We start from the raw sequence: 22,429 nt of genomic DNA, 5'->3' as shown, positions 1-22,429 counted from the left end.
GAAAATGTCAAAAACACTTGAGTAAGTTTCACGCGCTGCAGTGGAGAATACGTTTTGTTCAAATTTAATTAAGCAAAGTGAAACTAGAGAAACGGAAACCTTCCTGGTTTAATAAAAAAATCGAAGCAGAGGCGAGAGAATGATGAAGAGGTGAAAGTGTCCACAGAGAGAGAGAGAGAGAGAGAGAGACTCCCTGGATCCAAAAAGTTTCCTTCCATTTCTCTTACATTCTTTGCTGCCAAACAGGAACGCTTCTAATGTCTTTTCAGCAATTATCTTTAACTTTTTAGTCTCTCTCTTTCTCCTTAAAACTCTCCTCCACGACCCAAGAAAGTGAGAGTAAAACGAAGTACTAAGCCTTGGCTTAGCTCCACATAGAGAGGAAGATTATCCATTTCCATTGCTTCTTCTTTTTCTGGGTTTTCTCTTGTGATTTATAGAAATTGAAGTTTAGCCAGAATGGGAGCTCGGTGCTCCAACTTATCACACTGCTGGTGGCCATCCAATCATCTCAAATCCCACCTCACCGACTTCTCCGATCTCGGTTACTAAACTAACTACATTTCGGTTTCTGTCACTTTTCCAGGAAAACTTGCAGTATCTCTCTTCTCTTTGATTCATTGTCTTTGCTTTACTACATGCAGAGAATGGGGACTTGCTACCTGGGTTTAGAGAGTTCAGCTTGCAGCAGCTACGAGCTGCCACGTCAGGGTTTAGCACGGACAATATAGTATCGGAGCATGGCGAGAAAGCTCCCAATGTGGTTTATAGAGGCAGACTTAAAGATGATGATCTCTGGATCGCCGTTAAGCGCTTCAACAAGTCCGCTTGGCCGGATTCTCGCCAGTTCCTCGTTCGTCTTCTTTTGTACTCTTGCCCGTAGAAGCTATTTACCTTTTAGTTTCCTCTTTTTCCCTTTTTTGGTGGGTTTTGGAAATTAACTGTTATTGGATTTCTGGGTTTTGTTTATAGGAGGAGGCGAGAGCTGTAGGGCAGTTGAGAAATGAGAGATTGGCGAATTTGATTGGGTGTTGCTGTGAAGGCGAGGAGAGATTGCTGGTAGCTGAGTTCATGCCTAATGAAACACTATCTAGACATCTTTTTCATTGTAAGCCTCACTTATTTGCTAATTTCTTTATCTAATAATAATGACTATTGACAGTATATTCGTTATGCTTACTGTTAAATATTTTTCTTTGAAATTTGCCATGCCAGCCGTTTCTTTGAAACAGAAAACTAATTGCATATTTTAATTTATAACATCTCCAAGTACCAAGTTGTGGAATTTCGTGGTGTTTTAGAGCTTAATTTGCAATGCTGAAGTGCTAATGCTTTGTTGAATCGAATTGGTTCAGGGGAAAACCAGCCCATGAAATGGGAAATGAGATTGAGAGTGGCTTTCTATCTGGCTCAAGCTTTGGAATACTGCAGCAGTAAAGGAAGGGCCTTGTATCATGATCTTAATGCGTATAGAATTTTGTTTGACCAGGTATTTCATTACTTTTATCAATCTTCAAATTTTTGTCCTTGTTGCAAAGTTGGCTCTCTCTTCTAAGCTACTCATTATATTGGGGTAGCATTTGTCAGGATGGCAATCCAAGGCTCTCCTGCTTCGGCCTAACGAAAAATAGCAGAGATGGCAAGAGCTATAGTACAAACTTGGCATTCACCCCTCCTGAGTACTTGAGGACTGGTAATACCTGGAGCTAATTGGTTTCTTCTTTCAGTTTTCTATGCATTATTTCCTGATGTTTGCAACTTGTGCAGTTGGTTCTTAACTGAGCTTATGTTGATATCTTCATATGGCAGGAAGAGTTATTCCAGAAAGTGTGGTTTACAGCTTTGGGACACTTTTGCTTGATCTTCTTAGCGGCAAACACATACCTCCAAGCCATGTAATCTGTATTCTCCTTAGACTCATATTTGATTTAGGTTGGAATGATATAACTATCTCTTGAAATCAATGATGCCTCATCAGCAATATACAATGTACGTTCTTTATTGGACACCAATGAGCTTTAGCTCAGTGGTATTACACTCATTTCTAAGATGAAGTCTAGAATTCAAGTTTCAGTCATAGCCAATTGTACAAAAAAATGCTTGGACATGTTTAGGCATCATCTCCTAAGGAAATAACTAGCTGAATTGCTTGGAAGTGGATCATCACTATGATGATAATGCTGATTTCTGTCAGTTTGGAAAGTTTCAAGCTAAATGCTTCTTTGGCAGGCACTTGACCTCATACGTGGAAAAAACTTTTTGATGCTGATGGACTCATGTTTGGAGGGTCATTTTTCAAATGATGATGGAACTGAACTAGTGCGGTTAGCTTCACGTTGTTTACAGTACGAACCTCGTGAGAGGCCAAATGCAAAGACTCTTGTCACTGCTCTAACTCCTCTTCAGAAAGAAACTGAGGTATACCATGTTTTCTTGAATGAGATCTTAACTTTCCACTTATGTCCAATGTTGTCTTTTTAAGTATTCATGGCCTTGAGAGAAAAGTTAATGGTTTACATAATTGATTTTGTCATGTCATGTATTAGTAACTGCTTTCAAGCTTTTTGACTGAAGGCTGTACTTTTTAATTTTCAAATGTAGTTTATTGCTACAATGTATTGAGTCATTTTTTTTTGTTTGAATTTTGCTTGGTCTAATTTATGTTGAATTTGCATATAGATCAAGCTTGAGCTTTATAAATTTAAAGAAGCTCTATAAGCTTAGGCTATGTTTGGTTGACAGTAACTTAGTAAGGGAAGTTCAACTTCCCGAGAAGTATGAAATATTGGCTTGTTTTGTTGTCATGATTCTATAACTTTCTGGGAAGTTGGCATGTGTTATCCCTCCCCAACCCCAAGTAATTTCAAGTTACTTTCCTTGCTCCCTATTTTGCCTTTTTTGTTTTGTTTTTTTCATAATTAAGTATTTAGGTGAAAATTAGTAGAAAATTGAAGATTATATTTGTTGATAGATAATATTGTGTGAAAAATTTTGTGATATAATTTTGTTTAGGTTATATATACATTCAAATAAAGAAAGAAATTAATTAAATTAAACATAAATATTTTTTATATTTTATGACAATTTTTATTATTATCATAAAAAAATTATATATTGATTATTATGTGAGTTGAGTATTTACTTTGAGTATTTGGTCAATATACAATTTCCTCTATTAAATTAAATATTATATTTTAAATATTATACATATATTTAGAGTGGGGATATTTATGTCATTTTTATAGTCACACTCCATTTACTTCATGGAATTTAGTATACCAGCCAAACACATTCAAATTATACTTCCTAGAAAATAACTTTTCTAGAACTATACTTTTCAGAAAATTAACTTCCCTGGAAATAGGATATTTGGAACAAAGGAGACCTTAATTTAAGTACCTGTAACCCCCCCCCCCCCCCCCAACCCATTGGAGGGGGTGCTTTTTCCAAGCTACTCGGTATACTGCACTCTAAGGCCTACCCACCCGGAATGTCATTCTTCCATCAATGTATTTCTTGGCATGGGGAGGTAGCCTTCATTGATGGATAGTATACAACCCTTATACAGGTGAAATTATCCCTACTTCTCAACTAACAGGCCTATTGCTTCACTCACCCTTCCCTTCCTAGTATAGCCATTGAGATCACCCGCAAGCAGCCAGGATTTCTGGAATCCTATCACTGTCAAAAGTGAGTGACTCTTCATTGGAACTGTGATCATCGTGGGAATAAATCTAAGTAGATTAGGCTTCAGGCACCACCCCCATTGTCAAGCATGAGGTCAATTTTGATTCAGTCATATTGGTAGGTCAATTGAATTATAAGCCCAAACTCATACAAAGAAAAGCAAACTATATCACTGTGAATACATAAATTAATTATTTATGTAAGCCTAGCTTGTGACATTTTGAACAGATTTCATGTAACCTCAAGCTTAGCTCATTTATTATGGGCTTTATTCACCCTTGTGGTCTTAATGCTAATTATAAGGGCTGATTATCTGACTTTGTTTTGAAGGGTTGGCATGCTAGTGACAAAACCAAATTCCATGAAACGTTACATATCATCGCAATCATCTTACTTACTGGTATTTCACAGGTTCCATCCTACGTTTTGATGGGTATGCCACATGGTGCCCTGTCCCCAAAGCAAACAATGACATTGACATGTCTAGGTGAAGCTTGCTCAAGATTGGATCTGACTGCGATACATGAGATACTGGAGAAGGTGGGATATAAAGATGATGAGGGAATAGCAAATGAGGTTAGTAATGACTGATGTTTGACATCTTTTGCTTAAGCTAACAAATCATCTATTGGATGTATTTAACGACTGTTGAGTCAAGTTACCTAAGTTTCTGATAGCCTGATTGTGTTCTCATCTCATCGTCTCTTCCTCTTTTTCCCTTTTCTTATGAACACCTTACAACAATACTACTCTGTTGTGTTTTAATTTTCAATTCACTGTCCGTTCACCAAAGTCTTCTCACCTTGCCATTTAAAGATCCATGCCAATGAATGTGCCTGATCTGATAACCTCTGTTTTAAGAATTTTATTTTGAAGTTGAAAAGTATTGTATAACAGTGTTGAGAATTTGAATCATAATACTAGAAAAGAAAAAAGAAGAAGAGAAGTAGAGAACTGAAATGAAATTCAGATGCCTTTAAACAGGCTACAACCAAGATTCAAAACTTAAAAAATCTAACAAAATATCTTAACGAATCCTATAATTTATTTAAATAATGAAAAATCTAGAATAATAAAAAGTAATAGCTAAATATCAAAACAAATGTTTGAAATTTTGAATTAAAATCCCAACATTCTCCCTTAATTCAAAATTTTCTCAAAATTTAAACTTTATGGCTGAGCATCTTTCTGAAACTATCAATTTGGATGAGCATTTCTCTCAAACTATCAATTTATGAAGCACTTCTCCTCTCTCACCAACATCGCATGGAGCACTTCTCTCCAAATCACCACACTAACCTTTTATCATCATTGATTTTTTCTTTTCTTTTTTTTAGATTGGAGCACTTCTCTCCAAAACAAAGTTTCTCAGTGCACATCTCACCAATTAACTCAAAATAAAGTTTCAGCTACTGCAATTTTTTTGTTGATTGATTGGAGCACTTCTCTCCAGCTAGCAACTTTATATGTTGGAGCATTCTCTCCAACTAACCACTAACTAATGCTAGAGTACTTCTCTCTAACACTTCTCATATCGTCGTTGATTTTTCTTTTATTGGAGCACTTCTCTCCAAATACATTTTCTTGCCAGTGTGTCAATGTGGAGCACTTCTCTCCAAATAAATTTGCTTGTCGATGCACTTCTCATCCTTCATCCTCGAAGGACCCATGAAAATGTGTTCCTCACAAACTCTCTTGAATTTTCTTTAAGAGAATTTTCTTGTTGCATAAGATCTCTGATACCATGTTGAGAAATCATAATATCCTAACAAATCCAATAATTTATTTGAATAAATAAAATAAAATTTAGATGCTTTAGATAGGCGACAACCAAGGTTCAAAACTTAAAAAATCTAACAAAATATCCTAACAAATCTAATAATTTATTTGAATAATGAAAAATCTAGAATAATAAAAAATAATAACTGAATATCAAAACAAATATTTGAAATTTGGAATTAAAATCCCAACAAACAGTACTAAAAGTTCAAAAAGTGCATATATGCTTGTATATAATTCTAAACTGCTAGATATTAGGCTTTGTTATTGAATTCTTTTGCACAGCTTATGCCCTTTGTTTTTCCCCCTCTTTCCTTAATTATTCAAGTGAAGGCTAATAGCTCTCCTCAAGAAACACTAAGGATGATTTTCTTTCAAAGATAATCCTCGTCTCCAATAGTCGTGCTGGTCACAGTCAAGTTCACAACCGTTAACCAAACCAGTCAAACCCAGGACCCAAACCAGTCAAACCCAGGACCCAAACCAGTCAAATGGTTCAGATTCATGGATCAGACAGGAACCATTTATTAGGGGCTAATGCGAGCCTCCCCTCATTGAATTAGGACCAAAACTGGCCAGATTTTTTTTGAAAATTTATACTGGTTCCTTGTAATAATTTTAATATAGAAAGTAAATCAATGATGTATTCTAAACAGATATCTTATAGATTTATATATTATAATATAGAGGAGATTAATAGCATTGTAGTCTTAAAAATTTGAAACCAGAGCGGAACTGGAATCGAGACTGCTTTGAACTTTAACCTTTTCGAGCCACAACCATTTTTTAAACCAAATCTGTTTCACAACAAAACTGGTTCGTACTGTTAAGCCAATTGAACTAGTGGTTCGGGCTTGAAGCTGGAACTGAACCAGCTTGTGGCCAGGATTATACAATACTGAGGATGCCACGATACAAAGTGCTGGCTAAACATGAAAATTCTGATAATTGTTGTTTTCAGCTTTATTTATTATTTTTCACTTGTTGTATGTGGGGTATCAATGAATTTATTTTGCTTTGCAGCTTTCCTTCCAAATGTGGACTAATCAAATACAGGAAACACTCAATTGTAAGAAGCGTGGCGATGCTGCTTTTCGAATGAAGGACTTTGCTACTGCCATTGATTGTTACACACAGGTAGGACATTTTCTTAATCGAAGTTTTCCTTCATTGTCTTCTCCATTAAAGGCTATGTCATGATATGGTGTGAAATATAGTCATAGTGCCAGTGGTAAGACAGTGATTTCCATCCTAGAGAACAAGATAATAGGAAATTACCCGTAGAACACCAATATCTCTTTGTAGCCTCTCCCTGACGAGAGGAGACACGACTTATTCCTGAAAGAATATGGTGTTTAATGTCCAGGAAGACTTAATTTATATTCAAATTGCCACAGAATAAAACGTGAAGCTTTCTTCTGTTAATCACTAATGTAATATTCTTATTTGGTTGTGTAGTTCATTGATGGTGGGACAATGGTATCACCAACAGTGTTAGCGAGACGCTGCTTATGCTACTTGATAAGTGACATGCCACAACAAGCGCTTGGAGATGCAATGCAAGCTCAGGCAGTTTCTCCTGAGTGGGCCACTGCCTTCTATCTCCAAGCTGCTGCCCTCTTTAGCCTTGGTATGGACAGTGATGCACAGGAAACTCTAAAAGATGGCACATCACTGGAAGCCCAAAAACATAGAAAATAAAGGTGTATAGTTCTTCCCAAAAAAGAGTTAAAAAAAAATATATATATTCATACGTTTATATACTCCTTGTATCCTCTTTGTTCATTTAAACTAATGCTTTATGGATACGCTTTTTATATCGTATTGATCCTGATTCTGGAGGAACTCCTCCAGCTTTTCACAATTTGTTTCGTCTGTTATTGCCGAAAGATGGTGATGGCAACAATGAAATTTAACACAGCCCTGTGTTCCATTTGATATTATAGGATGGGTTAACACGGTCTAATATTGAGATAGGTTGGAACAAAATGTGGAAATTGACATTCGTATGGATCTATAAGATCATTAAACTAGGATGCATGTCTAATATTGTTCTGACTTTATCCTGTTTCTGTTTAGTGTAGATCCTCCCTATACGGTAAAGTTGTATCTTTGGTTGATTAAATGATCAACTCGTCTCCTCATCAATGAGATTCCATTGATTGGCAAATAGACCCAGTGTTCTTAAAACTGGAATGCAGCATGAGCGATCCAGAAACCGCCCCCACTGCAGACCAGTTCACAAGATCGGTTTCATCTCTGATCCGGTCTTAAAAATAGAGGCATGCTTTCCTACTCCTAGAATACAGTTTGCTCAAATAAAGAAGAGTATTTTTCCTCAAAATAAAGAAGAGTTGAAAAATGCTATTCTTACGCCGTATCATGTTCTTCCAGGTAACACAAATAAATGACAAATAATATAATCATCATAATACATTGATAAAAAAAAAAAATTATTCACTACTGGGCTTAAAGATTTTATTAAAGCAGCTAAAAAGGTCGCTAATTCTGGAGCACAAGAGTGACCTTTGGATTAGGAGGCTGTTACACAGAAAAGCACACTGTTTCAGTCTCCTCTCCTCCCTACTCTAGACCATGTCTTCGTTTAGAACAAAATTTCCAAATTATAAGCATAAGCTTCACATCGGACGCTGACCCGCGCTGAGCATCTGGCCGATTATACCATTCACCTGGAAAACCAAAAGGAGCTTTCAGCATTCAAATAATGGCCTTGTGGAGATATTAGCAGCATTAGAAATTCAACTAACAAACAAGAAGGCAAGGACAAATAAATTAACACAAGTGCTCTAGCCAAAAAGTTCTATACAAATGTGGACTTGTAACAAGCACCAATACATCATCAAGGCAACCACATGCATTGTGCAGAAGCAAAAGACTTATTCTGAGACTTCAGGAAAACCCAACATCAGCACATAACACGTAATCATATTTCAATGCTTTTTGTTTGGCAATGGAAAGACCTATCATCTTTAATATGCCTTTTGTGCTTTTCACTACTTTGACCATAGTATTACGGAATTACGGATGTGAACTAATTGAGGTACTTGGACTTAACTAACAAAACATTTGAATTTTATACCAAGGTCGGCTTGGGCTAAATAGCAAGATTAGCAAGTCAAGCCAAATCACGCAATAAGATAACCGGCACAAGTAGCTCATGAAGCTAATCAAGTACCTTTTTCACATATTTTAAATATATTTAAATTTATCATATTTAAATACTATATTATTGTTTACTTTTTCATCTAAGGTCTTATTTGCTTTAAATTGGTTACTTCCTGGGACTTCTTGGGAAGTGAACTTCCAGGAAGTAACTTAAATGGGTGAAGGGAAGTCCCCTCCATCAAGGGATTCCCCTTCATCAAGTACTTCCCCTCCATCAAGGCATTCCCCTTCGTCAAGGAAAGAAATGCTTTCAACTTTCCAAGAAATCAAACAAAAATGCCAACCAAACAGGTATAATTTAGCACTTTCTGGAAACTTGAAGTTCCCTAGTTGAATTACCCCCCAACCAAGCAAGACCTAAAAGAAAATAGATTGGGAATCAAGCTCAACCAAGTTTATCTGAATTTTCTTTAGGGATAAATGGAAATTACTCACTTGAATGTCAAACAATGAGTTAAAAAAGGTAAGGTTTAATTATGTTCAAGTTGAGTTTTGGGATTTTAAATTTCTAAACCAAGTTAAAAAACTGCATTTTTATAGATTCAACTTCTCCCAATTACAGCCCTTTCTAAATTAAAATAGCAGTAAATGCAACAAGGTAAACAGCATACCAGAAAATATTTTGAGACACAGCGGTCAATACAACTATTTTCACCCATAGTTAGCTCGGGTTCCTTGTACCTGAAAACAATAAGCATAAAAATCTATGTTAAAAAGGTTTTATTTTTTCGGGTTAAAGAAAATATAAGCTCCCTTTGTTAGGCTTATTGGATATAAAAGTTTAAAACCTTTATGTTTAATCACAATTATTCAATCTTATACAACAAAGCCTAATGTTTTAAATTTGTACATTGTCATGCCAGATGTCCTTTCTCTACATTTTCTTAATACTATTTAAACCCACAAAAGCAAACCCTAATCATAGTTAACTGCTTATGATTTGACCTTTAAATCCCTAATTATCCCAATCTCCAATTTAAAAAATTGAAATTCCTAAATCTCTGAGAACTAACAGTGCAGACAGGCATGAACAAATTTTCTTTCATCTCAGTTGGAGATTCAACAAGTGATTACACCAAGTGATTTCTCACATTGAGCCAACAAAGATACTCAAGGGCGCATAAGGTAATTTGGCTTCTCCATTTCGAGGTGATTTCCTTCCTGACGCACTAAGAGGCTGCAACTGAGGGTGTTTGACATTCTAAGGAGAAAAATTTGTGTTCATTGGTGATAAGCGATGACATGCTTTGCTACTGTAGGAACTGGACAATAACTGCAGACTTGTGAGTTGGAGAGAAAACAGCAGCATCCAACTCTTGATCAGCACAATGAGGGCAAGCGCTCTTCCCAGAAAAGAGATCAACCAAGTTTAAAGGGGCCTAGGCCTTTCGTTCAAGTTTCAAGGAGTTATTACTCAAATATGGCAATAATTTGAACGAGGAATTCTGAGAAATTAAGGGATTTCAATTTTTAAATTGGGGATTGGATTAGTTAGAATTTAAAGAGCAAATCATAAGGGTTAAGTGTGGCTAAAGGGGTATACTTATGTGGATTTAAATAGTATTAGAAAATGTAAAGAGATGACACATGGCATGAGAGGTTTACAAATTAAAATTGGTCAAAATTAATATTAGGGGTTGGCTACAAATTGCAATAAATTTAAAAACGTTTGGCTTTGTTACACTAAATTGAAAGTTTTAGTTGAGATAGTGATTAAACATAAAGATTTAGTCTTTTATGCTTAATTTATGCCTTTTTTTTGTCAGAACTACACTTTCACAAGGATTTCTACCAACTGAAAGAAATAAAAGAAAATAATATGCTACCTCTTATCAACACACTTGTTGAAACATGCCATAGCAAGCCTGAATTAACAGAAAATGTTGTCAGAATAAAATTCAGTACTTTTATCTTGGAACCTACAAAAATTAATGCAAAATTTTGTTAAAATATACAACCAAAAAAAGAAAGCTTCAAGCTTCACATGTTTCTGCAAATCAAGCACACAATTCACCAGCATACCATCAAAGAAGATATGTGAACAGCTGTTTGAGATATTTAAAACCACATGAGGCTACCTGTTAAACAGCTCTACTTTATACTCCATCTCCATAGCTAGCATGCCATAAACCTGCACAATCATCAAAATGCAAAACTGAAATCAAACCCACATCTCTCTCTCTTTTTTTCCTTGTAAAAATCTGCAAAACGAAACAAATAAAAAACTACCACCAGTGATATCCCCTAAAATAAATAAATAAACCCGGTAACCAGAAGAGGTGTATTCGTGCTCATTCTTGAAAATCTCACGCCAAAGAAACTCAAATCGGGGGAAGGGAAATACCCACCTGCTCTTTGTCCACACCTGGCGGTAGATCAGTATTAGAAGCCATTAGACCCTGAAATAACAAAAAAAAAAAAAAAAAACAATTAAAAAATCCTGTCTGGTAAGCTGCATTAGAATCAGAGGCTCAAGAGTTGCGAATGAATTAAATCTCACCAGATATGGACCAAAAAGCCGCGCAACTATACAAAAATGAGACTTGAAAGTTGGAACCGAGCAGAGTTCAAGAGAAGAGGCGCGGATTAGGGTTTTAGGAGGGTGTCTGATTTAAAAGTAAAACAGGGAAAGGTCCTGCCTTTATTGAAGAGACAGGCCTGTCACTCAAGCCTTAAGAAGGACCAATCAGGAGAGCCATACAACCATAACAACTATTTTAAATGAAATAATGACGATTCTAGCCCGCTGAAAAGCGCTAAATTACCAGACAAACTCTGGTGTAGGGTTTATGGACTTTTGAGGGGTTTTGTCTATTCTTCCTGATCTTCCATTCCGTGCACGCCTTGTGTCAGACCCCATCTCTCGCTTCTCTGTATGATCATTAAATGTTCTTCCTCTTTACGATTACTTATCTTCGATTATGATTGTAGAACGAAGGCTTTCAAAAATATAAATAAATAAATAAATAAATTTTGTATGATTGCAGAGTAACCAGAAGCAACGGAGCACGGTACCATACAGGATCCAAGAAAAGCAACATTCTCGTTCGTTGATGAAGATCACACTCTTGCAAATGCTGCTAGATTCACCTTGAATCAAGAGTCAGTGACCGAATCTTATACTTAATCTCTCCTTCTGGTGCTTTGATTTTATATGTTCTTAAGTCTTCAGTTTGTTATCGAATTGGCTTCTTAAAATGTTTATATTCCTGCAAATTGTCGTTGCAAATCACCAATTTCACTCTCTTTTTGCTTTCAATTTGGATTTCATGTTATTGATCAACCAGGAAACCCAAGTATCCATTCGTGAGGATATGGATTAATTGCACTAGATTTTTTTTTTCTTTTTGTCATGGGTTGTGGTAGACCACTGTAGTATTGACCACGTAAAGTAGACTACAGTAGCCATTCAATATTAGCTTTGGGCAACTGCAGTGAAAAGATTGTTGTATTTACGATTCTCAAATCACCAGTAGTCTCACAAATGAGCTTTTTATTTTGTTAATTTTCTACTACTCCATGTGAATCCTTATCAAGATGTCATACTGCAACTTAATGTAGTGTTTCTTTGTGTTGTGAGTTCCATTTACTTGAATGGTTTTTCAGGTGATCCAGCAAGGGAGGTATTGAAAGATGGATGTCAGTATTTGATGTTGATGTGCCAGCATGTTAGGATCAACTTTTGACAAGACTGTTGGTGATGATAGAAAAAAAAATCCCATAGTAATGGAAACAAGTAGTGATGATTGAAATTTGACATAGCTTAACCCGTATAATCCTGGACACAAGTTCATTTATAGGTATAGTTGAACACTGCTGCAATGTATTTGTCTCCATGCAATCACTGTGATTTATTATGCTCTATGCTGCATCTTTTAACTTGTTTGATAATGAATTAAATTTGATTAACAAATCTTAATATAGCAAAAAGCTAATCATCTGGGCAAGGCATAAGCAGTAAGAGGCATGTGCTTTTAATTAGCAAGTCCCTACAAATTAATCATATAATGGTCCAACTTATTGAACGACATCCTCTGGGCTCCTAGTTTTGCCCGTGGAAGTGAAAATCCTCCGTCCACCACAGACAAAATCACAAATTGGTTCAAGCCTTGCTATTGCCAATACATTCCGAAAACATACTTAAAAGACCAGCTTCTTTTCTTTCAGTGGGGAGTTTTCAAACAATTCTACATAGGAGAAACCAGAATTTATGCATAACATTTGATACAACATACACATTTACAAGACACATGGCAACATGCTAATGTGGCACTTCTTCTAATGAAGATATGCAAGGATAGGTACCTAAAAACCAGTTGACTACTTGAGAGTTGGGGAGTACACTTTATCTCTTGGGCTCATTTCGCTTGAAATTACTCATTAAAGGACTTTAAAGTGGAAGAGCCAAGAAATGACAAATGCAAAGACCATGCAGCCAAGCAAGAAATTCATAATGCGTCGGCTATGCCAGAATGTTCGAGTTTCCACCAGCATCAGAGGTGCTGTTGGTGCTAATGAGACAGCAGCTGAAATACTCTGTCCTGCATTTGCTTGTTCACCAGCAAGATTGACTGCAGTGAAACCACATATCTCGCATATCCTGCAGAAGTTTAAAAATTTAAATATCAGCAATAAAGAAAGCCTAAACTGCTGAATCATCTATGTTCATCCACTCCAATTGGTACTTTTTCATCTCCTCAATAATAATGATTTTCTTGATTATTTTCATTGATCTAGCATCCACTTCCACCAGTTGATACTAGATCAATGAAATACAATAATTAAAGCGTGATAGATCTATGAAGCAAGGACAACGGACCAGAGGAGATCACTATACAAATCAATTGTTTATAGGATCATTATATGCATACACACAGAATAAACTGAAGAAGACATATACTTCCAGACATCTCCAGCAGTAAATTACATTTGGATATGTGCAAAAAAGCATATGTCCACTTTCAAGAGTCAATGATAGTACATAGAGACTAGTGTGTAAGCTAACCACTGGACCCCACACTCCTTGACTAACTCATATTTCATAAAGTGTAGCCACATAAAGGCATTCTAAATCATGATTCACGAGAAAAATCTTTCTTTGATCTAAGGCATAGTGGTGACCACAAGATTTACTATTGCCTCATCATTACTTCTTTGCCTTGTGCCGATTCTGTTCTATGTTATTCATGTAGCTCACAAGGAGGCAAAAGAATAAAGACAACCATCACGAACACATGGCAGGAACAAGAGCTGACAGTAACCAAAAGGTAGATAAATATGTTAATGATCGGTAAAAGCTGGATAAGCAGATTTTTTTTTTCTTTCCGTTGGTTAAGTGAGGAAATTTATACAACCGGAAATTCTTCATGAGCCAATTCACTTGAGCATAAAGAAACATCAAGGGCTTCCTAGCTAAACTAATTGGTTATTTGGCTTGAAAATTATTTAGTAGAAGTTTTGTTCAGGATTTGAAATTAGAGTATGCTTATATGCTAATCAATGATTGCAACTTTTGCAGTATGCTTCTTTAGTGGAAAATTTCCCTATAATTAATTTGGGTTTGGCAAACACAGGAAAACACAGAAGAAATGTATTCACAGGTTCAGAGTACGAATCAGACAAGTATAATCAAGTAGGATCCCAGGATTCTATTTCAAATTTCGAAGACTTCAAATCACCAAGATGCTGAATCCAACAAATTGTTCAAAAGAATTCCTCAAACTTCCAGAACCAAGAAAAGTGTAGCCAGTTATTAACGAACAGAACAACCATAATATACTTGGATAAAGCCATAACATGTAGGACTTCTTCAAGATCATCAGATGGATAAAGCCATAAAGCCATAAAGCCATAACATAATTTTCAGAAAATAAGTGCATCAGAGAAAAACCCTTCTTTAATACCAAAAATAAAAAAGCTGAATTGCTTACTCACATGTTACCCTTGATCTTGAACCAAGTCTCTGCACACTTCTTATGAGCTGCGCCCAAATCTCCCTTACAGGAACACCCCAGCTCAATTGCTGCCCCATTCTCTAGCACATTACTCTCGAAACCCAAATGGCAAATTCTGCAATCTCTATCAGTTTTATCATCCAAATTCAGCTTCCCCTCCAGAACGCCACTCTCCAAATCTACCTCTGACAAGCAATCTGAAACTGAAGAGTCCCTGTGGGCACCAATCTCTCCAGATAATGACATATCACTGCTGCTACGGCTCAAATGGTGGTCTGTGTCAAAATGGGAAGTGTGTGCCATTGCCATTTTGCTATACCCAGAAGGAAAAGATTGATGAAACAATATCAGAGCTTGGAGTTTTGAAGGGTTTAAGACATTTGCTTCGGTTAGAGTATAATTGTAAGTCACATGCACCCTCAAAGACACACGGAGAGGTATGGAGTTTTGGACCTATGGTGGAGGAGGAGGGGGGGATACTGTGAAATAGGAGAGTAAGGGAGAATAGCTGGTGGTGTTCGTTTATTTAAACTTCATCAAAGAAAAAAAAATCACCGTCTCAATATCAATGTGTCAGTGTGGAGCAGTGTTGGTGCAGAGCAGAATGATATGCAACTGCTGTATTTGAAACTGAAGTTTTTATCTTTTTCATTCTCAAATCTTCAAACCCTTACCCATTTCTAAATTTTCTATCTTTGTTCTCAATATTTTCTATAGAAAAAAAATCTCCCAATAAAAGAAACATCAACTTTCAAAAAGACTGATTAATTTTACTGTTTCCCTTATCTTGTTGCTGGTTTGTGACCCGGCAACAAGACCCGTGTCCTATTCCTACCTCCTGGCCTAGAACTAGGGACAGATCACATATCATTTCCATTGTTTACCATGTACAAAGGAAATGACTTACATCTGGTATTAAGCTTTTGAACATCTTCTTTAAGCTTCATTTTTGGATTAATTTGGAACACAGGATGAAGATGATGCAATGCACATATCACCATAGTTTCTTTGAGATACAAGACTGCTAGTTTAACAACTTTTACTCCTTAATTGACCAGCCATTTTCACATCTCGAGGCCGGTTGCATGGTGGTCCCAATGCTACACCCTCGTTCTTCTATTTTTCAATAGATACGTACAAACTAATAAATAAACTATAATTATAATAACTCATTGACTTAATATTTCTCAATTGTTCTGCTGGTATCAATGGAATAACCAGTCTTTTACTAAGATATTAAGGCAAATGTTCAAGTAAATGCATTAAAAGATAACAAAAGTGGATCCCTTCAAAGATGGATATGGTGGGGATATAATGCAGAAGGATTCTGAGGAGTTGTGTGGTTAATTTTGGTGGGAAGTGCAATTGCATAAAAATGAGAGGAGAGGAAAAGAGTGCCTGAAAAAGGACAACACTTGTACTTGAGTTGGTCACTCATAACAAAATTTGTCCAGTTTCTATTAGTCTCAGCTGGCCACTCTTTTTTGTCGGCACTGGACGATACTCAAATAAAGCTGAGCGGTGAGTTTGAGTCCCTCATATTTTCTCCAATTTCTGTGGTGTAATCCTAGGCTTACCCCTTATTCTATTTTGACAAATAAGGATCACAAGAGCTTTTGAAAAAAGAAAAATCATGATGATGATTAAGAAGCAGATAACTCTTTCCTTCATAATTGTCTATTTTCAGTCATTTTAATTAATTTACATAAATCAGGATGTAACAATGTATTGTACCATGCTTTCATTTTTCAGACAGAATTTTCTAAGTAATTGTAGCATAATAGTGGAAGAACATATACTTTCACTCCTTGTGATACATGATCAAATGGAAGGAGGAGCACAAGCTGGGTCCACGTCACCAGAGATGGGAGAAGCAGCTGGCGAAACTCCGCCGGAGTGCAGATTAGTTACTGCATGACCAGAACTACTAGTCGCCGACAAGGCCCGGCGAGGATTGTCACAGAGATTAGGCAAGTAAGCTCCTGTAAATATACAAAATGGATTAATTTATTTCGTATGATTGATATAATATCAGGTAAATTTGGACCTAAACCCTGGACTTTGATTATTATTCCTACTGAGAATTTAATTCGAATTTGAATTTGGATTCAAGGGTCTTCACTTAACTAAAATATTTTTAATTTCAATGGTATAATATCAAGATCCTAAAAATATTATAATTTTAATTTATCATTCATTAAACAATAAAAAATTATTGTATTAAAAGTGCTGAGATATTTGCTTGCAATAAATTTAATTTTTTTAAATTATTATTTTTATTACCGTCTACAATTTTCAACTTCAACTTGCAAATCAATTCCCAAAGTGCCCTCTTTAATTGCAGTTTGTGAAACTAATAATTAAAAATTGTTTTTCTTTTTAAAGTATTCAAAACATTTTCAAAAGTTTTCTTTTTTTTTTTTTTAGAAGAAAAAACATGGTTCCAAAGAAACATACCAAAAAAAAAAAAAGAAGTACAATGTGAAAGTAGAGAAATCCATCAATAACTAATTAAATATACCTTCTCCCAAGGCCAAATTGAAGTAAAGATCAACAATGTTGGGGCAAGCTTTATAACAATCATCTGAGCAAAGTTTAGCCAAAAACTGAGGCTGATGAAAATTGTCTGATGAGATACCAATAGTATTTCTATTAAGTCCACATGCACTAACACATTCATCACTCTCAATCCATTCCTGCATTATATCAACTACCACTTCTGATGTCTTGCATTGGTATTCAACCTTCCCATCTTTTGTTGGAAAATTCTCTAATAAGCATCGCTTCCCAGAAGAAGCAATTGAGTATGAGCAAAGCTCAACTGGCAATTGCTCACATGCAAGCTCCCCTGAACAATTTAAAAACAAAAAGTTAATAGATTTACATGAGGAAATAAAATGGGAAAATTTCTTGAAATGGGTTTACCAAGAGCTCCATGGAGGAGAAGAGACATAGCAAGGAATATGATCAATGCCATTTTTTCCCTCCTAAAAGAATGTGATGACATTAGGCTTTGTGGGTTGTGCTTATATAGTAGACAAGTGTTATGGAGATATTTTAGAAGTCAATGGTTGATTAGTTATCTCATGCAAATTAACTTATAAGGTATTGCTACCTTCTTTTAACTTTTCTCAGTTAGGAGCAATATGTTGGCAACATTAAACAAGATTGAAGCTCTTGGAGGTATCGTGTTCTGACGGCAATGAAAATAAAATGTGTCAGACAGTTAGCTTCAGAATATGAAAAAATAATGCATAATCATCTTAGTAAATGGGATCCTGTAGAAAGCTGGCAAAAGAAAGTGGCCAAAGGGGAATTTGAATCTCAATGCTATGAAATTTGTTTGTGGTTGGCCATGAAACTTCATTGGAAATTTCTTCTCATTCGGCAATATTATCTTCGGATTAATGTACTGGTACTGGTACATACATAATGACAATGTAAAGAATTCTGCTCATTTTTGTCCGAAAAATTTTGAATACTTCCAAACTGCAAAAGGGGAAATTTTGATTCTTGGTAAAATCCCAAATGGTAAAGTTATTTAATACCAACTGCCATGTTTGATCCTTTTATTTGACGAATTTACTAATGAGGCTATTCATAATCAGGTTATATGCAAAAAGGAGTTTCCGAGAGAAATTTCATCGAGTGTCAGATAAGCATACACAGGAGGTCCATTTTCTCATTTTTTGGCCATACAGACAACTGACTTGCATCAGACAACACTCATAATCTCCACACAAAATTTTGAATGCTCAACCTCCCAATATATATTTTGAAGCGGAATTGCAAAAGAACAGTGGGAGGACATTTCTGCAAGCAAGACCATAACCCATAGTTTAATTGCAAAATCTATGTATAGAAGAGGAAAAATTCAGCACGCATAAACAAGCTGATATGCTCACACAACAGTACACAAATCCATTAGGTATGAATTATAAGAGTAGAACTCAAAATCCATTCCAAAAAGAAGTTACAGTGCATACAAAAGAATGTTCAAAATTTGCTGATTGCATATTCAAGTTTCTACTGCCTTTTCATCGAACAAGGATGTTATATAGAAAAAAAAAGCAACAAAACATCCAGAAAATAAGATGGTACAGGGCCACAAGACATCCAAAAATGCAACTCTTAAACTGAGGTTATCAACCCTAAAAATAAGGGAGCAGGTTCATATGGTCAGGCTACTGGTCCTCAGTAAAAAATGAAAATGCATCAAGCTGCCTGAGCTTCAATCTCTGAGGCAGTTTCTGTAGATTTTGGTGAAGGTGGCTTTCTCTCCAATGATTTTGTTAAGCTTGGAATATACCTCCAGCAACGCTTATGAACTCCACTTATCTTCTTTGGAGCATCAGCAGGAATTCCTGTACTAAATACTAATCAGATCAATTTCACTGCCATATTAAACAAAATAATACTAAAGCGAAGCAAATTCCATTGACAGCTAGCACTTCATCGGTAAACATATTAAACTTGCACAAAGAAACAAGTCTACTTTAAAGAGGTTGCTACCACAGGGCATAAATGGCATACAAATGAAACACCATTACTGCCATCAGTTTTTTCTTATCTGCAGGTCTAGGGCCACATATATGTTCTAAAAGAAAAGGTGATGACTGATAACACAAAAGAAACAGAAAAAGATGCACTGTATGACTATAACTATTAAAGAGGAGATCAGGCAAAAAGAAATAAAAACAATTCCATGTGACAATCCCATCCAAACAGTGTAAAAACGTTTCCATGAATCATTTAGGACATGTTTCTGTAAGAACAATGAGCAGACAACTTAACCAGGACCACAGTTCTTTGTTTTATAAAGAATAAATGACCTAAAGAGACATTTATATTCAATTGGACTAGGATAGTGCTTTGATACACTCACCTAAATTAATCAGTGTTCCTCACTACAGAAATTTCTTCTTTCTTTTGGACACAAGTGTAGCTATTGGTATGATGATTCAAAAAATGGTTTATAACGACTTAAAAAATGCAGCCCCAAACATTTAGTTCAGTTACATTTAGCATCAGAATCTTAGTAACATATCCAATGACTCAATTATGTTGAGCAATTATCACCAAATGCTACAAGTATAGAGTCCCAGCATTTTGCATGCAAGTCAATTCTTGAACCATAAGCAAAACTCAAGCCACAAAAAATATACAGAAGAAATAAGAATAGGAAGTCATTTAAGATCCTCTATGGATGTGTCACTAGCAGCCCTTATATTAGGGTTTCTACAGAAGAAAGAAGAGAATAGTAAAAGAAGAGAGAATAATATTTGGGAGAAGATAGATGAGAAAGAGAGAGAGAACAGAAGAAGAATATTGAGAGTGAAAAATAGTTGATTGTTATTTAATTCTTAAATGAATCTAGGGTTACAGATATTCTCTTACTTAAACTCTCACTCTCACAGTAAGTTTATAAATATAATAACTGCCCCCAATAACAGTCACCTCTAACAGCTCTAACAACTAATCTAACTACCAACTTCTTTCCCTATGAAACTAACCAACCCTCCAAATACTTCGATGTTAGAGTTATGGGAAGACAAGTTTATCTATCAAGAAGTGAAACCGTAACAGGAAAAATCTTCAGTTGTTCTATATCAAATAAATCAAAATTCATCAATATAGGGCTTCCATTAGTCAATCTGGTTATGAACTTATGATCCTAGTTGGGCAAAGTTGGGACTTAGAATCACAAATTGAAAGAATAAATTCAATGTGGGGTGTAAATGGACTTGGCTTCTCCCACCTCAATAGCTAACTTCTGAGGTGTGGTTCACCTAAATCTAAACTGACCCCTGTGCGTGTGCAGCTTGAGACTCAGAAAAGGGTACATTGGAAGCCAAACTAAAACAACTGGCAGCCTCATGGAGAAACTAACCCAAGCCAGGCAGTGCTTATAGGAATAAGAACTACCAAAGATTTCATGAGCTAGGCTAGTGTTGATAGGACTAAGAGCTACCAAAGATTCCTGAGCTAGGCTAGTGTGGATAGGAGTAAGAGCTACACAAGGTTCCTGAGCAGGACCAATATCAGTAGGAGTAAGAGTTGCAGAGGACATTTGGTGCGTAATCACGGGGAAGGTGATGATACTAGTTGCGCCAGGAATGAGACTTGGAATCTCACGTGGAAAATATGAGAATTCTATGTGGGTTTAAATGGATTAGGGCTCTCCCACCTCAATAGCTAGGTTTTAGGATGTGGTTCTCCTAAGTCCATGACAAACAGTATAAAAATTAAACTAAGCAAGTGGGTTTGTAAAGCACCTCACGATCAAGATATCTAAGTAAAACTGCTTCTCTGTGGTTTCAAAATCTTGCAAGCTAAACCTCTAAGGCTCTACCTTTATTAAACCTATAACTTGAAGAAACATCTAGAGTTTACTGCTAATCACATCTTTTTTCCACTAAGCAGCCTCTGACAATTCCTTACACTATGTTTGGTTCAATTTCAATTCCTAAAATTTTGTGGAATTCAATTGAATTCCATATTTTATGTGTTTGGTTTGAAGGAAAATCAGAATTCATTTCCATGAATTGAATTTTATGGAATTGGTTATATATATATATATCCATAAGGGTAATTTAGGAATTGAGAGCAAATAAATTTTAATTCTGAAATTAAACCAAACAGAAATTATATGGTATTCAATTGAATTCTGCATTTTAAGTTATATCAAAACAAACAGTGAAATTCATTTAAAATTAATTCTATCTTGAATTCAATTGAATTCCATATAACTGTAATCATAGAATTGAACCAAACACTGTTAATGTCAAGTTCACTAAATTTTGATCAATGAGTATTCAATTATAGTGAGAAATCTCCAATTATAACTTCGAATTACAAAGGAAACTGCAAAATAACAAGGTTAACACTGACCATCTTTATAAGCAATCCCCCACGCTTTTCCATGCCTACCATCCTGCAGCAGAACCACCAACCATATACCCTTTTTAGCAAATTAATATATATAATAAAATAAAAACTCCATTGTTTATGCAATCCAACTATCTCACTTGTTTGAACAGTAAAAACTTGAAAACTAAACAGCAATCCGAAATAACCAGAGATTCAACCCAACACCCTAGTGTTATTACATAATCGCTATTTTTTCATATGTAAACGCGAGAAAAACATATAAATAAAATAAAAGGGAAAGACCTTGTATAGATTGATCTTGGTGATTTCATAAGAGACATTTTGCCAATGAGATTTAGCCATGTGATAACCGATTCCCCAATTGGGCAAAAACTGGGCGACTTCGAACAGGTTCTTCTTCTTTTTTCGCTTTGGTTTATTGGAAGCCGAAGCAGTGGAAGAGGGATTAGGCGAGGGAGAAGAAGTGCTAAAGCTTTTAAGAAAGTTGAAAGACAATCGAAAGAAGCGTTGGGTTTGATTAGTTATTGATGTCTTGTTTACGAGAGTAGTCGCCATTTCCTTGCTTATTTGGTAATGCTTGGCTTATTCTCTTCTCTCTGAAATGGAGTTTTGCTGCTGAGAGTCGAGTGATGGCTGCTGACTGCTTGCTGCTGAGAGATTGCAAGCCCATATCATTAGGTTTTTAGTCTTTTATGAAATGGCCTCGTAATGTTGATTCATTTGTCAATTGGCCCCTCGACCTCTTCCTTCATTAGACAGAAACGACGCCGTGGTCCCTATTAATAAAATTTAATTTTATAAAATTTAATTTTATAAAATTTAAAAATAAAATTAATTGAGTGATTTTTAAATAGGAATAAATTAATAATTTTCTAAAAAGTTAAAAAAAAATTACTAGATAAAGTGCCTTTTAAATTACAGCGTGGCAAATA

At 35.6% G+C, this 22,429-nt stretch overlaps 6 protein-coding genes across 6 annotated transcripts; 2 read left to right on the top strand and 4 right to left on the bottom strand.

Annotated features, from left to right (window-relative positions):
- The first annotated feature begins 126 nt into the window (after positions 1-126).
- Positions 127-7,330, top strand: LOC110609307 (serine/threonine-protein kinase BSK5). Its single transcript, XM_021748789.2, has 10 exons — positions 127-544; positions 645-853; positions 973-1,108; positions 1,356-1,489; positions 1,588-1,693; positions 1,810-1,895; positions 2,230-2,418; positions 4,099-4,263; positions 6,490-6,603; positions 6,925-7,330. Exons 1-10 carry the CDS (start codon positions 460-462, stop codon positions 7,165-7,167), a joined length of 1,467 nt encoding a protein of 488 aa, XP_021604481.1. The 5' UTR covers positions 127-459; the 3' UTR covers positions 7,168-7,330.
- Positions 7,331-7,797: 467 nt separating this feature from the next.
- On the bottom strand, positions 7,798-11,311 carry LOC110609310 (mitochondrial import inner membrane translocase subunit TIM10). Its single transcript, XM_021748794.2, has 6 exons — positions 11,153-11,311; positions 11,001-11,051; positions 10,731-10,783; positions 10,479-10,517; positions 9,264-9,333; positions 7,798-8,156 (listed from the first exon to the last, which is right to left on the bottom strand). Exons 2-6 carry the CDS (start codon positions 11,043-11,045, stop codon positions 8,106-8,108), a joined length of 258 nt encoding a protein of 85 aa, XP_021604486.1. The 5' UTR covers positions 11,046-11,051; positions 11,153-11,311; the 3' UTR covers positions 7,798-8,105.
- A 333-nt stretch (positions 11,312-11,644) lies between these two features.
- Positions 11,645-12,516, top strand: LOC110608795 (the record flags this gene model as incomplete). The annotated part of the gene is made up of 2 exons (XM_021748089.2): positions 11,645-11,754; positions 12,233-12,516. Coding segments are annotated over 2 exons (216 nt in total), but the record flags the coding sequence as incomplete, so codon positions are not given.
- Positions 12,517-12,830: 314 nt separating this feature from the next.
- LOC110609308 lies at positions 12,831-17,669 on the bottom strand. Its single transcript, XM_021748792.2, has 4 exons — positions 17,532-17,669; positions 17,128-17,454; positions 14,587-16,588; positions 12,831-13,252 (listed from the first exon to the last, which is right to left on the bottom strand). Exons 1-3 carry the CDS (start codon positions 17,611-17,613, stop codon positions 16,428-16,430), a joined length of 570 nt encoding a protein of 189 aa, XP_021604484.1. The 5' UTR covers positions 17,614-17,669; the 3' UTR covers positions 12,831-13,252; positions 14,587-16,427.
- LOC110609309 lies at positions 13,033-14,915 on the bottom strand. Its single transcript, XM_021748793.2, has 2 exons — positions 14,587-14,915; positions 13,033-13,252 (listed from the first exon to the last, which is right to left on the bottom strand). The coding sequence occupies exons 1-2, from the start codon at positions 14,913-14,915 to the stop codon at positions 13,033-13,035; spliced, it is 549 nt and encodes a 182-aa protein (XP_021604485.1).
- An 868-nt stretch (positions 17,670-18,537) lies between the features above and the next one.
- On the bottom strand, positions 18,538-22,186 carry LOC110606153. Its single transcript, XM_021744920.2, has 3 exons — positions 21,780-22,186; positions 21,498-21,540; positions 18,538-18,970 (listed from the first exon to the last, which is right to left on the bottom strand). The coding sequence occupies exons 1-3, from the start codon at positions 22,050-22,052 to the stop codon at positions 18,822-18,824; spliced, it is 465 nt and encodes a 154-aa protein (XP_021600612.1). The 5' UTR covers positions 22,053-22,186; the 3' UTR covers positions 18,538-18,821.
- Between the last annotated feature and the right edge of the window lie 243 nt (positions 22,187-22,429).

The sequence above is a fragment of the Manihot esculenta genome, chromosome 2, assembly GCF_001659605.2.
Source record: "Manihot esculenta cultivar AM560-2 chromosome 2, M.esculenta_v8, whole genome shotgun sequence".
Taxonomy (NCBI): Eukaryota; Viridiplantae; Streptophyta; class Magnoliopsida; order Malpighiales; family Euphorbiaceae; genus Manihot; species Manihot esculenta.
This window is presented reverse-complemented; position numbering and strand designations above follow the sequence as displayed.

Excerpts from the sequence above, each read along its gene's own strand:
- LOC110609307 (XM_021748789.2), top strand. The coding sequence starts at position 460 with ATGGGAGCTCGGTGCTCCAACTTATCACACTGCTGGTGGCCATCCAAT. Across the intron at positions 1,896-2,229 it reads AACACATACCTCCAAGCCAT|GCACTTGACCTCATACGTGG; the intron begins GTAATCTGTATT and ends CTTCTTTGGCAG. Across the intron at positions 2,419-4,098 it reads CTCTTCAGAAAGAAACTGAG|GTTCCATCCTACGTTTTGAT; the intron begins GTATACCATGTT and ends GGTATTTCACAG.
- LOC110609310 (XM_021748794.2), bottom strand. The coding sequence starts at position 11,045 with ATGGCTTCTAATACTGATCTACCGCCAGGTGTGGACAAAGAGCAG. Across the intron at positions 10,784-11,000 it reads CAGGTGTGGACAAAGAGCAG|GTTTATGGCATGCTAGCTAT; the intron begins GTGGGTATTTCC and ends ATGATTGTGCAG. Across the intron at positions 9,334-10,478 it reads AACAAGTGTGTTGATAAGAG|GTACAAGGAACCCGAGCTAA; the intron begins GTAGCATATTAT and ends TATTGTTTTCAG.
- LOC110606153 (XM_021744920.2), bottom strand. The coding sequence starts at position 22,052 with ATGGCGACTACTCTCGTAAACAAGACATCAATAACTAATCAAACCCAA. Across the intron at positions 21,541-21,779 it reads CCAAGATCAATCTATACAAG|GATGGTAGGCATGGAAAAGC; the intron begins GTCTTTCCCTTT and ends GTTCTGCTGCAG. Across the intron at positions 18,971-21,497 it reads GGGGATTGCTTATAAAGATG|GAATTCCTGCTGATGCTCCA; the intron begins GTCAGTGTTAAC and ends TATTTAGTACAG.
- LOC110609308 (XM_021748792.2), bottom strand. The coding sequence starts at position 17,613 with ATGTCATCACATTCTTTTAGGAGGGAAAAAATGGCATTGATCATATTC. Across the intron at positions 17,455-17,531 it reads TCTCCTCCATGGAGCTCTTG|GGGAGCTTGCATGTGAGCAA; the intron begins GTAAACCCATTT and ends TAAATTGTTCAG. Across the intron at positions 16,589-17,127 it reads CAATTTGGCCTTGGGAGAAG|GAGCTTACTTGCCTAATCTC; the intron begins GTATATTTAATT and ends GTATATTTACAG.
- LOC110609309 (XM_021748793.2), bottom strand. The coding sequence starts at position 14,915 with ATGGCAATGGCACACACTTCCCATTTTGACACAGACCACCATTTGAGC. Across the intron at positions 13,253-14,586 it reads TTCAAGATCAAGGGTAACAT|GATATGCGAGATATGTGGTT; the intron begins GTGAGTAAGCAA and ends AAACTTCTGCAG.